This window comes from Rhinopithecus bieti, unplaced genomic scaffold, assembly GCF_001698545.2.
Source record: "Rhinopithecus bieti isolate Rb0 unplaced genomic scaffold, ASM169854v2 scaffold_7683, whole genome shotgun sequence".
In the NCBI taxonomy this organism is placed as follows: domain Eukaryota; kingdom Metazoa; phylum Chordata; class Mammalia; order Primates; family Cercopithecidae; genus Rhinopithecus; species Rhinopithecus bieti.
Window position 1 is genome coordinate 3375143 of NW_016805834.1, and position 16040 is coordinate 3391182.

At 39.5% G+C, this 16040-nt stretch overlaps 1 protein-coding gene across 1 annotated transcript in view; it reads left to right on the plus strand.

Annotated features, from left to right (window-relative positions):
• LOC108530765 (staphylococcal nuclease domain-containing protein 1-like) overlaps positions 1-16040 on the plus strand; it is a 284868-nt gene that overhangs the window by 192665 nt on the left and 76163 nt on the right. Inside the window, exon 12 of the mRNA XM_017873813.1 lies at positions 4214-4314. Coding sequence (XP_017729302.1) covers positions 4214-4314 — 101 coding nt within the window. The remainder of the gene's footprint in view (positions 1-4213; positions 4315-16040) is intronic.

A 16040-nucleotide genomic window follows, 5' to 3' on the forward strand; every position in this document is an offset into this window, starting at 1 on the left:
CTTGGAGCTTACAGTTGGTGTGTTCCAATACAGTGTAGTAAGTGTAAGGTAGGAAACACAAAGGTTTAAGAAAACAGTATATAGTACCCCATGTCTGACTAAATTATCTTTTAGAATTCTAGAGTGAAATGATGCTCTCATGTTCTAATCTAGTGACCTCATTTTTAAGGTCAAGAGAAACTGAAACCCAAAGATGTTCTGTTCCTCATTTGTAAGAGAGCTTCAAGTAGCACCAAGCAAGAACTCAGGACTCTTTGTGGTCAGTCATTGCTATAAACAGGGATCAGGGTCTGAGTCAGTTATATAGCCTTTGGTCATGTATTCGTACAATACCTGCATACAAAATATTTCAGGAATATCTTAAAAAGGAGAACCCATCTATATTAATCAGTTTCTTCTCTCATGCCATTTCATACATACTTACCCACAAACAGAAAATTCGGGTTATCATTTATTTAGACGAAGATGTTGCTAAGATTTACAGTGGTTTTAATTGGAGCTGTTAAAACCATGGTTCTTTTTCAAGTGATTGACAGGTCAGTGATGAATATCTTGATGAAAAATTCCAGGGTAGAGGAAGCGATCTCAGAATCCACAGGGGAGGGACACAAATGCTAATTACACATTGACTTTAATTCCTGATTTGTCATAGCTGCTTGCAGGTGTATATCTTGGCTATGGTCTATTCTCAGGACCTCATTTGTATTTCAGATTTTCTTTAATAATGTTGCATCCACAAATAACTGTTTAATCCCTGACTTATTTACAGTTCTCATTCTCTCGATATAGGAAATAATTACTTGGCAGATGAATGTAGTTGTTTCTTTTGGTTATTGAAGATTAAAATTTTTTTGTCTTCCCATTGATTTCCCTGGAAGACAGTTTTGGAATAGCACCTCACTTTGGCCTTCTGGCCTGAGAGATGCACAGGTGTTCGCTTTTGTTTGTTATTCCTCCTATTATTACTCCCACACATGTGGTGTGGTGAATTAGCCCTCTTGATGAATTAGCCCTCTCTCTGGGTTGAGAGCTAATGTTCCTCTGTGCTGAAGAGCTGCTGTCCCACCCCTTTCTGCCTGCTGAGGAGGAGGTTTGGCATTGGTAGGTGCAAGGTAACCTTCAGATTCACTTAGTTTTTTTTTTAAGCAGTGCTGATTTTTTCCCTCAGTAGTTGAATTGAGAGCTTGAGCTTGTTAGATGGATTAGGTGAAAGCACAAGAGATGCATGGACCACTTTCCTCATTTCCACATATTTATTAACTTCCCAGCGAATGCCCCCAAGTTGGACCATACCCTGTGGCCTTGTCCTATTTAAAATGGGCCCTGAGGTACTTTACATGATATAGCCACCTTCACTGTCTACCTTCTGTACACTTGTGATTTCTTGTATCATTTTTGCCATGACTCCAGCTATCTTGTTGTTTTCCTAACCCTCTACCTGCTTCTATAAGTTAGTTGTGAGGCCTTGTCTGAGGAGAGTTCCAGGGTGTATTAACTCAGCATCAAGACCACTTCTTCCCCTCCCTGGTTCTGAGTTACCCAGGCCTGTCTGTGTGCAGCCCTCTCATTCCTTGCCCTTTCTTTGGGCTATATTAACTCTGGCCAGCAGCATGCCAGGAAAGTATTAAAAACCTTTTTGTTGGAGGGCACTAGTTGTTCAATCTGCCTGTCTGATCACATTTCTCACATTTTTACTCATTTCCTGAGTTTTAGAGTAGTTGTTAAGACCCTGCAGTAATTTAAAGCTAGGTATCTAATTTTAGGAGTCACCTTTATATCTTCTTATTTTCTGTGTTGTTGTGCTATGACCACACTTCTCATAAGAATGATTTACCTTAACCTCAGCCCTTAATTGGCTTGGGCTCTGATATGGCTCCATTCTGCTGCTTCTAAAGCGTGATTCAATGGAGTGTTCAAGTGAGTGATCTGACAGTTGGAATTTTGAGGCATCTGTCCTTTTCCAGATTTCCATGTTCATTTTCAAAATGAGTTTTTGAAGAGAAGACAGTTTGAAAGGATTGTAATGGTGCTCAATAGCAGTGTGACTGAACTCCATGCTTCTCTGCAATATGCTGTCTTTAAGCTGATCAGTGAGAGCTGAAGATATGTTTAGAAAAGGGATTCCAGACTGTGGAAATGGCTTCAGTCTTCTTGTTCCCCATGCACCTCTTCAGTGTGGGTTTATAAACCTTGGTTTTGACCCAAACCAAGCCTACACCTTCATTCTGTAAAGACATGCCCTATATGTTTGCTACAGGATACCACATCTTTATGTTCAAAGTTTTCATAAAGAAAAAGCATTGCTTAGTGTGTCCATATCCGTTTATTTAGTGTATTCTAGGGTTAAACCATTTTCCCATTTTATTCTTCTAACTTCCTGTCTGTAAAATTAATTCAAAACCTAAGTATTCATCTAGTTCATTCTATCTCCCCCACCTCCACACTGCTTAACTCTCAACTAGGTTGGTGTTGGGCTTAATTAGCTGTATCTTTTTGATTTACATACTGTGAAACCAATTCCAAGCATCTTTGTATTGTTATCTTGTTTGTTCTTTTATTTATTTATTTATTTTATTTTCAGAGAGATGGAGGTCTTGCTTTGTTTCCCAGGCTGATCTTGAACTCCTGGCCTCAAGCAATTCTTCCACCTGGGCCTCCCAAAGTGCTGCAGTTATAGGAGCAAGCTAGTGTGCCTACCTTGTTTGTTCTTCTTAATAACTCTTAACCGTAGGAAGCTATGACAGACAGATTATGTGCAGTTTTTCTATGGAGGCAGTTCATATTTCTAAATACAGGTTTTCAATGTAGTCTGACCCAGAAAAGGTTAAAGCATTGCTTTATCATAATGTCTAGGAGTCCAACAGGAATGTTGCAGACCTCTTCTCTGTAAAGTCAAATTGCTGTGGGGCCCTATGTGTTTAGTTGTTTGACTCACATCTTTGGTTGTCAGCTTTTTTCTTTCTTTTTAAAATGGACTTTTTTATTTAAGAGCAGTTTTGGATTAACAGGAAAATTGAGCAGAAGTTACAGAGATTTCCTGTATACCTTATGCACCCCCCCTCCCCCAACACAATCTTCCACACCAGAGTGGTGTATTTATTACAATTGTTGAACCTACCTTAACACATCATTATCATACAAAGTCCATAGGGTTTGTGCTTGGTGTTATATCATCTGTGGGCTTTGATATATGTATAGTGGCATGTATTTACCATTATAGTGTCATACAGAATCGTTTCATCGCGCTAAGAATTCCCTATTCTCTGCCTATAACTCCTGGCAAAATTCCCTCTCTCCTTCTAACTCCTGGCAACCACTGATATTTTTATTGTCTTTGTGGTTTAACCTTTTCTAGAATGTCATATAGTTGGAATCATACAGTATGCCTTTTAGAATATCTGCTTTCACTTAGTAATATATGTCTAAGCTTCCTCTATGTCTTTTCATGGCTTGATAGCTTGTTTTTTTAATCACTGAATAATATTCTGTCATCTGGATATACCACAATTTATCCATTCACCTATTGAAGGATATATGGGTTCCTTCCACATTTTGACAGTTATGAACAAAGCCGCTGTTTACATTCATGGGGAGGCTTTTGTGTAAGCATATTTTCAACTCCTCAAGTAAATTTCAAGGAGCTGTATTCCTGGATCAAATGGTAAGAGTACATGTTCAGTTCTATAAGAAACCACTAAACTATCTTCCAAAGTGGCTGTATCATTTTGCATTCCTACCATCAATGAATTAGAGTTCCTATTGCTCCACATCCTTGCCTGCCTTTGGTGTTGTCAGTGTTCTGAATTTTGACTATGCTGCAACGAGCAGTGGTATCTTATTGTTGTTTAAGTTGGCAATTTTCTAATGACATATAATGTGGAACATCTTTTCCTATTCTTATTTGCCACCTGTATATATTCTTTAGTAAACTGTTTGGATCTCTTGCATTTTTAAATCAGGTTGTTTTATTATTGTTGAGTTTTAAGAGTTTTTTGTATATTTTGGATAAATTGTTCTTTATTAGTTATGTCTTTTGCAAACATTTTCTCCCAGTTCGTTGCTCAGCTATTTCTTTTAATTGGTTTTTAAAATCTTAGATTCAGAAAACCAAAGTGGAGTGAGCTGATCTTTCACAATTGAGCGGGCACATGTGGCTGTTAGTGAACTATGTTGCAGACTCGCAACCCTAACTCCCTTGATTCTTTATTTCCAGGTCAGTGTGACGGTGGACTACATTAGACCAGCCAGCCCAGCCACAGAGACGGTGCCTGCCTTTTCAGAGCGTACCTGTGCCACTGTCACCATTGGAGGAATGTGAGTGTTCTGGCTGGCAGGGACTCAGCTGTCATCTCAAGTAGCTAAGAGCTCTTTGCTCATTTGAGTCTTTCCTTCCTTTCACTCTGCTTTGCTTTCTCCTGCTCTTAACTCAGTGGTTTATAATTATGTGCCTGTGTAGCACTTTATATTTGTAAGTACTTTATAATCACTCATTAGCTAATCATATACTTTCATTGTTGTTGTTATTGAAGATTTATTGGGCTCTGTGCGCCTGGCACTATGAAGTACACATTATTACTGTTAATAATGCCATTTATTGAGTATTAAGCAGGCCCTAGATACTGTCCAAAATGGTCTCTGCATATTGGTTTAGGAAGTCTAGGTATAGAATAGCAGGTAACAAGGAGGGAAGAAGAGGAGAGGTTAATTGGACATTCTCTTGTATGTAGTCAGTAGATGATGAGGTCATCCTATTCTGCTATACTGGCCGTAACCTGGTTAGATTCCAAGGTCTCTTGGCAACGAGGTTGAGGAAGAGTCTTTCAGGGGAAGTATCTGATAGGGGAAGGAGGAAGCCTGCTGGGCCCTGCTTCCATAGAAATATTACAACAGTCAGCCAGTCCCCAGTAGCAATTCTTACTTTGCATAAAATATACAAGTATGGTAATTGTCTCCTTTTCTGTTTAACAATCTTATATGCTATTTGTTACCAAACTGTTATTTTTCATTTCTTTTAAGGGGCATATTGGTGGGGAAGAAAAGGATAGGTTTGTCATCAAAACAAGGATTGTGTTACTGAAAGTACAGTGAAGTCACTTAGGAGAAGTACCTCCAAGCTATTGTAGGCCTCTGAAAGGAATGAGCATCTTGTAGCTGCTTAGCTTCATGAAAGTCTCCTAACAGGAGCCTCTTTCCCCTCATTCGTGCTTTCACATTTGGAAATGACTATTTTTAGCCAATGCTACTGATCCTATATTTATTAATATTGTTTATGTTCAGATAACAATTGGAGGTTTCATCTTTGCCAGGAGGTGTTCAGTATAGGCATTTGATGTTTACCTTTACACCATCACAGGTTTTGTTAGAAGCAGGTTCTTGACAAATCAAGTAATATTTTTGAACTGGGAAAAACTAGGACATATTTTGGTCATTCTTCTATCTGTATAAATTACAATAGTTATTTATTACCAATTTGTCACCACTTCTTAGGAGTCAGTTGTCTGCTTCCCTACTGTAGAGACCTGGAATCTTAGTATTCTATCTAAATATTTTTACTGTCACAAAAACCCATCTCCATAGATACTGCTGCTTTTAAGTACTGGTGAAAACAACTTCACCGTTGTACAAAACCACATGTCTTTTGTTTTGGCAGGTGGCCTCCACAAATCTTTAACATTCTATTAGAATGGATTATTTCATTTAGTTACCACTGAAGAATATTTTAAAAATAAGTTTACACTGCTTAAAATGAGATATTCGGGGAGTATTTTATAGTAATCTTTTTATTTTTAAGACAATTCGAGACAGATAATTTTAAATACTTTACAGAGCAGAGTGTTGTGGCCATGCTTTGTGCCTTAAAACCTTGAGATTTCCACTGTGTTTATTTTGGCTTTGACAGAGATTACTCTTTCAGCTTTCCTCTCTGCAAATGTGGGGTACCTGTCTATTCCAGTCTGGGTTTCTGTTACATTCTTGAGTCCTTGTAAGAAGGTGTCAACTCTGTTGACTGTTTAACAACACAGGTTGGTTGATCTTAATTGACAACCTACAATATCTATACTCCAGGTTTGTGCCAGAGATGATGAACTTGAATTTTCTGCTTCCCAGTTCTTGTAATTGGATTGTATGAAATATTATTTTCTTTGTGATTTCCCATAGTAAATTTTTTAGAAGTTTAGAAGCATGTACAAGTTTAGAAGAATTTTACAAGTACTCTTCTAGATACTTAAATTGTCTCCTTGGATTAGACCAGCCTGGCAGGTACCTGGAAAGCATTATGAGTTTCTTCATAGGATTGTTCATCCTGAACTATACTTTGTAGTTAAATGGGTGGGCTGCAAACAGGAGAAATGTAAGGAATTTACTGATACTGAAACCATTCTTCATTAGACTGTTGTGTCCCTGAAGATGGGGAATTTTGTGTCTTATTCCCTGTTGTAGCTCTAGTATCTAGCATATGGTAGGAACTCAATGAATTTGTTGAGAGATTTGTTAACTGTATTGCAAACTGTACCTTTATGAAGCATAACTTGGATGTTAGTAGCATCTAAGGCATGACCACAGGTTTGTTTTTATCTAATCAGTACTGTAAAACTTATAACTGATCATTTTATTCTGTTTTTTTATTTTTCTTTATCATGCAGCCCCCAGAATCACAGCAGATTCAGAGAGACTCCCAGATAATTTTATTCTTTTATTTGATAATTGGAAGCTCACTGCCAGAGAGGCCATCTCTAGCAAATAGACCTAGCTGCACACATTCTGTGTTCTAATCTTAGTAACCACTTCTGTTTATTTTCTTTTACTTTGTTTTGTTTTATATGTCCTCTTTTTTCTGAATTTTCTATACTTTAAAAAATCTTGGCCAGGTGCAGTGGCTCACGCCTCTAATCCCAGCACTTTAGGAGGCCCAGGCAGCTGGATCACCTGCGATCAGGAGTTTGAGAGCTCTCTGACCAACATGGTGAAGCCTCGTCTCTACTAAAAATTAAAACAAACAAACAAACAAAAAAAAAAAAACAAAAAAGAAATTAGCTGAGCATGGTGGCAGGCGCCTGTAATCCTAGCTACTTGGGAGGCTGACGCATGAGAATTGCTTGAACCCCAGAGGCAGGGGTTGCAGTGAGCCAAGAACGTGCCACTGCACTCCAGCCTAAGCAACAGAGTGAGACTTTGTCTCAAAAAAAAAAACTCCATTAATATTATAGAAAAGTTGAGGTATTGATAAAATAAGAATCTCCAACTATTTAGCTTATTTTCAGAATTAAGTTATACTACTAAGAGCCTTTTATCTTACTTAATGGTGATTTATAAACACTAGCCAGAGAAGAGTCTTTTTTAAAAAACACTACATCTTAAATATTTTATTTTCATTTTAAACATAAAAATGTGTACATATTTGTAAATCTTTGCTGTCTGGGCAGCATGGACCACCTATTTGATATCTTGTTGAATTACATAACTTCCTGTTTGAAATGAGGACTTGAAAAACACTAATTATAGAACCTTATATTTTTGTGATTTACATCCCCCTCATCTGTTACAGTTGTCCCACACATATTTATTTTGCAGCTACTTTAAAGCCTTTCCTCTTTATTAAATTTTTTAAAGCATGTGTTATCGAGCAATGGGCTCACTGCCCGAAGTGCCTAGATGCCAATAATATGGCACTGGTTTTTGGGAAAAGAAAGGGCTTTATTGTGAGGTCAGCTGGCAAGGAGACAGGAGGCGGGACTCAATTCTGTCTTCCCAATCTGGGTGTTAGGTCAAACTTGTATGGGTTACGGAGGGGAATTTGGTGTGCAGAAGTGCTGGGAGGGCAGGTTTAACTGGAGGACTTTAAACTTGGCCATTTAGGATAAGATATGGAATGGTGGATTTTAGCACCAGATCTTTCTAGATAACTGACCCTTTACTTCTAAAAGGATTCTGGTACTCAGGTTTTGGTCTTGTCCTGGCCTTCTTGTTTCCACAGGGAGGAAACATTGGTTCTGAGTGTTGTAGGAGATAAAACCTTTTCCTGCTGCACATGCCCTGTCTCCATGATTTGCAATTTGTGCTCTGCTGCATCTGCAAGACAACTTAAACAGTGCTTAAACAATAGAGTTAAACTGGGTTGAGCTGCCCCTGTGGTGAGAGTTTTAGTAAATACACACTCTGTGTGTGCTTGTGAGTGTTTTAGTAAATACACACTCTTTGTGTGCTTCTATTTCAATGATATTTAATGAAGTATGTAATTAAAACAACAAGCACAACCAGTGTAAACTAGATTTGGGTACAAAAACAAATGGCTCATCTTGTTGGGACTGAAATGCTCAGGAGTTGTACAGTGGCTCTCAGTCACTCTCACCGGCATCTGCCAGTACCTTATGCTGAGGTCATAGAATGTGCAAGTCAGTTAAGGGAAGGGTTAGTAAAGACAGCGTCTATGGCTTGCATGGCCTCTGAAAAGTGCACTCTGTTCAGTCTTGAAGAAATGTGAAATTAAGAAGAAATCCTGTCTAAATTATGTTTGTTGTAATCTGTGAGCTGATACACCTACATTTAGGCCTTCACAGCACCTAGTGGCTTTCCTGTTATTAAAGAGAACAGCAGACTTCTGTAACTACAGAAGAGCTTCTCTGAAACTAGTGATTTTAGGGGACTGAGAAGAAAGAGGTAGATGAGATGGTATCTCTTAAAGGGTTATTTCAAAGCTGAAGTTTAGATGCATTTCACTTGCAGAGAGTATGAATTGCCTGTATCTTCAATAGGGTTCATTCTAATCCTTTTTTCTTCTCGATGTATGGGAAGGAGTCACATCATAGGATGCTGGCAGGGCCTTGCTGGTGTGACATAGGCTTCAGCTTCCTATCTGTTCCCCCTGAGGAATCAATGAAAACAAGATTCATCATTCCTCTAATAGATTGAAATTTTTTTCTGGATTAACTTCACTGTGGAGTTGGCAAGAGTTGTTATCTGTTAATCAAAACTGTTTAAATAAAAAATAAAAAGATCAAATTTTGAGTCTTTTCTCATTCTCTGGCTCCTGGGTTGGGAATTAGCTGATCGTTTTAGGCCTGGTTTGTGACATGAAGCTGTCAAGATGGCGCTTCCTGTTAATTACTTTTTATTGTATTTAAGACACTTAAATAACTCTTCTTGTGATTTAGTCGTCTATGTAATTAGCTACAGTGATTAAAATCTCCTTCTTTCGTTCTTGCCAGAGCCTTCTTGAAGAGTGAGATTTTCTGAGGTGACCTTTCCCTGTGCTGGACTTCCCAATTACTTTGAGCTCCAATTTGGCAAACCCTTAGAATCTATTAACTCCTTGCTCATGCCTTTCTGCTTATCACATTTTCAAAGAAAAGTGTTAGAAGAAAATGTGTTCACATTTAGAAAGGGGCATCTACAAAATATAACTAGGGTAAGCCACACACATACACACAGTCATTTTCACCATCACCTTACCCCTCAACCATGGAAAACTGTCACATATCCAGAAGATACAGTCACTAAGGCACTTCCCTGTTGTTTCCCATTATGTGAAGTATTTCATGATGATAGGAAACAATACACATAGCTCATTTTGTGAAAGTTAAAGAATGGCACAGAGATGGAACTATGAAAGGTGAGCAAATGAAAAGTCCTGTTTGTTTTCTGCACAAGGTCACCTCTTTTAGACAGGTGACTTTGTTTTTTGTTTATTTTTTCTCATATTTTCATTCTGCTGCTTCCCTGCATTGCTCTTCTTTCTTGATGCATGCATCACCCCTGCCGCCTGCCTTGATGGCTGTCAGAGCATGAGACCTTGCTACCAGAGGTACTGTCCAAGTTCTGTGGGGGCTTGAGACATCTTAGATAACCTCTTTCCCCAATGGTTGCCATGCAGCAGTTTCAAGACCATTTTTATGAACATCCTTTCTGTCTGTTTAGAGTCTTCGTGGATAGAGCTTACCTTTATTGTATTTGTATGAACCAGACTATTAAATTTGCAAAGAAAAGACTGCCTTTGCTTTTGCTTTTTCTTCGGTTCTAATTTGCAGGGATACTTTTTTTCTCCCAGCTGTTCTATTAGTGACTGAAGCATTAGGTTAGGTCTTATCCTTACTCCGCTAGAATAATCCTTTTTTAATCCTAGTTTGGTTTTTCTCAGTCGCAGTAGGAATAAGTGTCATACAGCCCCCAGCTTTTCTGACTACAGTTCTATAGCTTTTAGGTTTTTCACTGTCAGCCAAACCTCCTATCTCAGAGTTTTCAATTCTTAAAACATATTACTAATACCTGACTTTCAAGCTACACTTGGGAAAAAGCAGCCTCTTGAATCGCTCTTTTCTGGCCTAGTTGTCTTACTCAGAGAGGCCCACAACATCCAGAAGTTTCTTTTCAGCACTTGAGAAAGTATGGTGACAGTGTTACTAATGACAGTGGCTCTGCTGGGAGGTAGGGTCTGCATTATAGTCAACCCTTTTTCCCCACAGATTGATGACTTACACTTTATTATAGTCAATGAAAAGGACTACTGAGCCCCCTTCTTCCCCTGCTTTGAAGGAACACAAGACACTAGAATGAGGGTTGTTTTTTTTTTCCACTTAAATCAGTAACAAACTACTAACCAACTCAACCCAAACCTTCCCTCTTCCCAAAAAGAGCAGTTTAGATTGTTTTCTGGAAATCATAGGCTGCTTGGTTAATATAATTGTGCTGCTTCTTCTGTGTTGAGTAGTAGAAGTGTGCGTATCCATTCTGAGGACATCAGAAACCTCTGTGGCATTTAGTTAACAATGCTTGAGAAAGAAGTAGTTGAATAACTAGGCCTGTCCTCTGCCAGCTCAAGCATAGCAATCATTTTAAGATACTTGTCCCATAAAACACTGTAAGAAGGAAGTTGGCTGTTGCACAGGGTTCGGGATTACAGTCAGGAAAATATTGTTAAGTTTCAGACAAATCTGTCTCTTTTGTTCAGATATTTTGTGGCTGGCTATCTATGGCAACCTCGTACTGCCAAGTCTTATTCCCTTAAAAATGTGGTTTCAGATTACTTTATTACCATCATTTCTAGACGGAAGTTCAATTTAGCTTTTCAAAATGGCTCCCTTGAATCCTGCAAATCAGCACAATCCTTTACTGAAGTATGTGAGAGCTTCTTATTTCCCCTTTTGCTTTTATACTATCAGTTGAGTCGAGTGCCGAACTGTGGATGGATGACTTGAATATTTACTGCACTGATCCTTGGGAAGCTCCTCCTTGTCAGTTTCCCAAAGCATACCATGGAGAACCCAGGAGAGAGTGAGGCTTTTCTCCAAATCTATTTATGTTGTAACTTTTGCTTCGTGTCTTGTTGTAATGTTTCTCTAAATATTTTAAAACTTCCTTTGCATTTTTTGTTCTGTATTCAAGGAGATGTCTTCAACTTGATCTTCCAGGTTATATGCTTAGCCAGACAGCTGGCCAGCCATGCATATTGACTTATTTTCATTCATCCACACTCTCTTGTTTATTTATTCATATCACTTATTCATTTAGCCACTCACTCATTAGTTCATTTATCAAGTATTAGTAGAATGCTTGGAGTGTACTAAGGACTGTATTAGGCATCATGAATATATTGGTAATTCTAAAACTGAAATTATTTCTATGCTGATAAAATTTACAGACTGTTCTTTTAATCTAGCCCATTTTATTGATTTTTCTTTCAGCATTTATATTTAAATTTTGTTCTTTAATTGTTCTGTCTTAATAGCACCCTGTTCTTAGTTTGTGAATACAATTTGTCTCTAATATCTCAGGGAACATTTAAAATTAAAAGAAATAACAGCCTTGGCTGGGAGCGGTGGCTCACACCTATAATCCCAGCACTTAAGGAGGTGGAGGTGGATGGATCACTTCAGCCCAGGAGTTCGAATCCAGCCTGGGCAACATGGCAAAACCCCTGTCTGAAATTAAAAATACAAAAAAATTAGCTGAGTGTAGTGATGCATGTCTGTTAGCTGCTCGGAAGGCTGAGGCATGAGAATCGCTTGAACCCCAGAGATGGAGGTTATAGTGAGCCAAGATTGTGCCACTGCACTCCAGCCTGGGCGGCAGAGCAAGACTCGGTCTCCAAAAAAAAGGCTGGGCGAGATGGCTCACAACTGTAATCCCAGCACTTTGGGAGGCTGAGGCGGACAGATCACTTGAGGCCAGGAGTTCAGACCAGCCTAGCCAATATGATGAAACCCCATCTGTACTAAAAACAGGAAAATTAGCAGGGTGTGGACACCTGTAATCTCAGCTACTTGGGAGGCTGAGGCAGGAGAATCTCTTGAACCTTAGAGGGAGAGGTTGCTGTGAGCCGAGATCACACCACTGTACTCCAGCCTAGGTGACAAAGTGACACTCCCTCTCAAAAAACAAAAAAAAAAAAGAAGAAAGAAAAGAAAAAGAAAAAGCTGCGTGCGGTGACTCACGCCTATAGTCCCAGCACTTTGGGAGGCTGAGGCAGGCGTATCACCTGAGGTCAGGAGTTCAAGACCAGCCTGCCAAACATGGTGAAACCTCGTCTCTACTAAAAAAGTACAAAAATTAGCTGGGTGTGGTACCACACGCCTATAGTCCCAGCTGCTCGAGAGGCTGAGGTGGGATAATCACTCAAACCCAGGAGTCGGAAGTTGCATTGAGCCAAAAACACACCACCGTACTCTAGCCTCGGCGACAGAACGAGACTTGGTCTCAAAAAAAAGGAAAAAAAGAAATGACACCCTCTTCTGTTGTCTGAATTATCTGTTTCCTCTTAGATTAAATGTTGTCTTTATTTTGTTCTTTTTCTTTGATAAATCCTTAAATATTTGTAAAGTTTCATCTGCATTTATGAAGGAACAACTTTACTACTTGGGGTAGACATGGTGTTTCTCTGCAGTTAAGTAGGTCTACTTCTCTTGGACAGCTTCGTCACAAAAGCAAGTAGGTAGGCAGGTAGTATCAGAGGCAGACTTCCTTGAAGGCTGCCCTAAATAAAAACATTGAAGTAGAGGAGATTCTGGCTGGCTGGCCAAGCTCTTCTGAGTGTGTTTTCTAATTAATTACTCTGATGATGACCCTAAAGCCTACTCACTGGGTTGCTTTGTGTTTATTGATAAAGGCCCTTGGAGTGCTCTTACTTCTTACTATTTGTGCTACCATTTCTCCACTAGTCTGACCCCATCTGCTTTCTGCCTTTCAGGGTTTGCAAACTTTCTGATGTGCTGCTAACACACATTCTTGTTTTCTAGCATCATTAGGGCTTTGTTCGTGTTTTGTTTTGTTTTGTTTTGAGACAGAGTCTCACTCTGTTGCCCAGGCTGGAGTGCAGGGGTGTGATCTCGGCTCACTGCAACCTCTGTCTCCCAGGTTCAAGCGAATCTCCTGTCTCAGCCTCCTGAGTAGCTGGGATTACAGGTGCCCACCACCATGCCTGGCTAATTTTTGTATTCTGAGTAGAGATGGGGTTTTGCCATGTTGGCCAGGCTGGTCTTGAACTCCTGACCTCAAGTGATCTGCCTGCCTTGGCCTCCCAAAGTACTGGAATTACAGGTGTGAGCCACCACTCTGGCCAGGGCTTTATTCTTTTCCATATCTATCTTTCTTTTATTTCAGGGGGACCTTGTAAAGGATGGTGTTTGGACCTGAGTTCTCAGTAGATCTTGCTGACCTCCCACTAGCATTCTCTCTCTTTTCTTTTTTCTTCTCTTCTCTTTTCTTTTCTATTCCTTTCCTTTTCTTTTCTTTTCTCTTTTCTTTCTTTCTCTCTCTCTCTCTTTTCTTTCTTTCTCTCTCTCTCTTTTTCTTTTTTCTTTGTAGTGCCATTGATGTGATAAGGAGAGGGGGCATTTGACATGGCTACCAATAAGCAAAACTTATGGGTCTTTTCTATGCCATTTCTCAGATCCCTTCTCTTTATAATTCCTGTGGTCAGCACAGCACTCAGTGTTAAGGGGAATAGGAACGGAGTTCTTATAGATTCTTGTAACTCACAGTAGTGATTCTGCTTAAAAGGGATTTGCTCCCTTTAATTCTGAGTGATCTTTTAAAAAGTAATAAAATTGTAGTAACATTTTCAAAAGAAAATAGGGGAAATTGCCTGTTATATAATAACTCCTATTTTGTGGGTACTTCTTTTGAGTGCTGAGTGCTTTTTTTTTTTTTTAAAGAATATAAAATTTAGAAGCAGAAAAACTTGGACCACTTGGCATAAGGTTGAGAGGAAGTCCAAGGCAAACTATTGTTGATATTAAGATTCTATGGAATTGTTTTTTTGAGACAGGGTCTCACTCTGTCACCCATGCTGGAGTGCCGTGGTACAGTCATGGCTCACTGCAGCCTCAATCTCTGTCAGCTCAAGTGAACCTTCCACCGCTAGGACCACAGCTGAATGCCACCCTGCCTGGCTAATTTTTGTAGAGACGAGGTTTAGCCGTGTTGCTCAGGCTGGTCTCGAACTCCTGGGCTCAAGCAGTCCTCCCACCTTGGCCTCCCAAAGTGCTGGGATTACATCATGAGCCACTGCACTGGCCTGGATATTTTTTTAAATGTAGAGTTTGGAAGTAAATAGGTCTGAGGTAAAAAAAAAAAAAAAAAACTCAGCTCTACTATTAGATACCGTGTTATCATGGGCCTTAGTTGTTGTTGTTGTTGTTGTTGTTGTTGTTTTTCCAGCTGTCAGTCAGAGATAATAATAGTATACCTCATAAGGATATTGTGGGGATTATAGGTGATACTGCATTTTAAATGTTTAGCATAGTGACTAAGACATAACAAATACTTAAGTGAGCCCTAAGCCCTCTGGGGAGCTGCTCACCATTGACCTAATTTTAAAATCTAATAGTCTCTTCCATCTTTTCTCTGTCCTCTTTCCCACTTCTCTCTCACATGTCCAGCTATTTCTTTGAGCTCAAATTTGATTTTATATTCTGTTCTCTTTTTCTTCATCACACTTCCTGTGGCCAACTCATCCACTAATGTTATTGCTACCCAACAGATTATTTTAAGGATGAATTTAGTAAGTAGTAGCTACCCAAGGTTTAATTTACAAAACAAAACAAAATGCCTCATTGGATTATGGTTGAGGACTCTGTGGTACTAGGCCATTTTATTGTTCCGTTGGAGGCACTTTGGTTTGTATTAGTCTCCTCACATCGCTTTTTCAGTTTTCATGATGGCGAATTGCATTCATTTCCCCCCTAAGTATTGAATGTATACTATGTTTCCTTAAGACAGTAATGATTGATAAGTACTTGCATGCAGGTAGAAGTAATGGATATGCATGAGTAATGCTTAATGTTTCAGGAAGCTTAACACGTATTTACCATTTAGTAGGTACACAATTTATTCTTTAATAAAAACAGTATATTGGATACCTTTCAAATCAAGAGATGTGCTAGCCAGCTACTTCCCTAGTAAGCTAGCTATCTACTTTACCTGTTTATCTGAGGTGATGAAAAGGCACAGGGATACCAAATTAGTGGTTTTGGAAATGTTTTTACTCTATCGCCACCTGAAAAGGCTTACTCAAAGCCATAGTCCACGGAGCTTTTAGAATGGCCTTTCCTGCTGTGATACCTTGGTTAATTTTTCTGCCTTTAGTGAAAATGTGTTTTAAATAGGGAAGCAAAAGGAACTTGGAAGGATTTAGCAAATACTGTGATCTTGGAGGTGAGTATGTGTGTTAGGATTGGGAGATGTTTAAGAGCATTAACTAGCAAGATGGCCGAATAGGAACAGCTCCAGTCTCCAACTCCCAGCGCGAGCGACACAGAAGACTGGTGATTTCTGCATTTTCAACTGAGGTACTGGGGTCATCTCACTAGGGTGTGCCGGACAATCGGTGCTGGTCAGCTGCTGCAGCCTGACCAGCGAGAGCTGAAGCAGGGCGAGGCATCGCCTCACCTGGGAAGTGCAAGGGGAAGGGAATCCCTTTTCCCAGCCAGGGGAACTGAGACACACAACACCTGGAAAATCAGGTAACTCCCACCCCAATACCGCGCTTTAAGCAAACGGGCACCTGAGAAGAATATCCACACCTGGCCGGGAGGGTCCCACGCCCA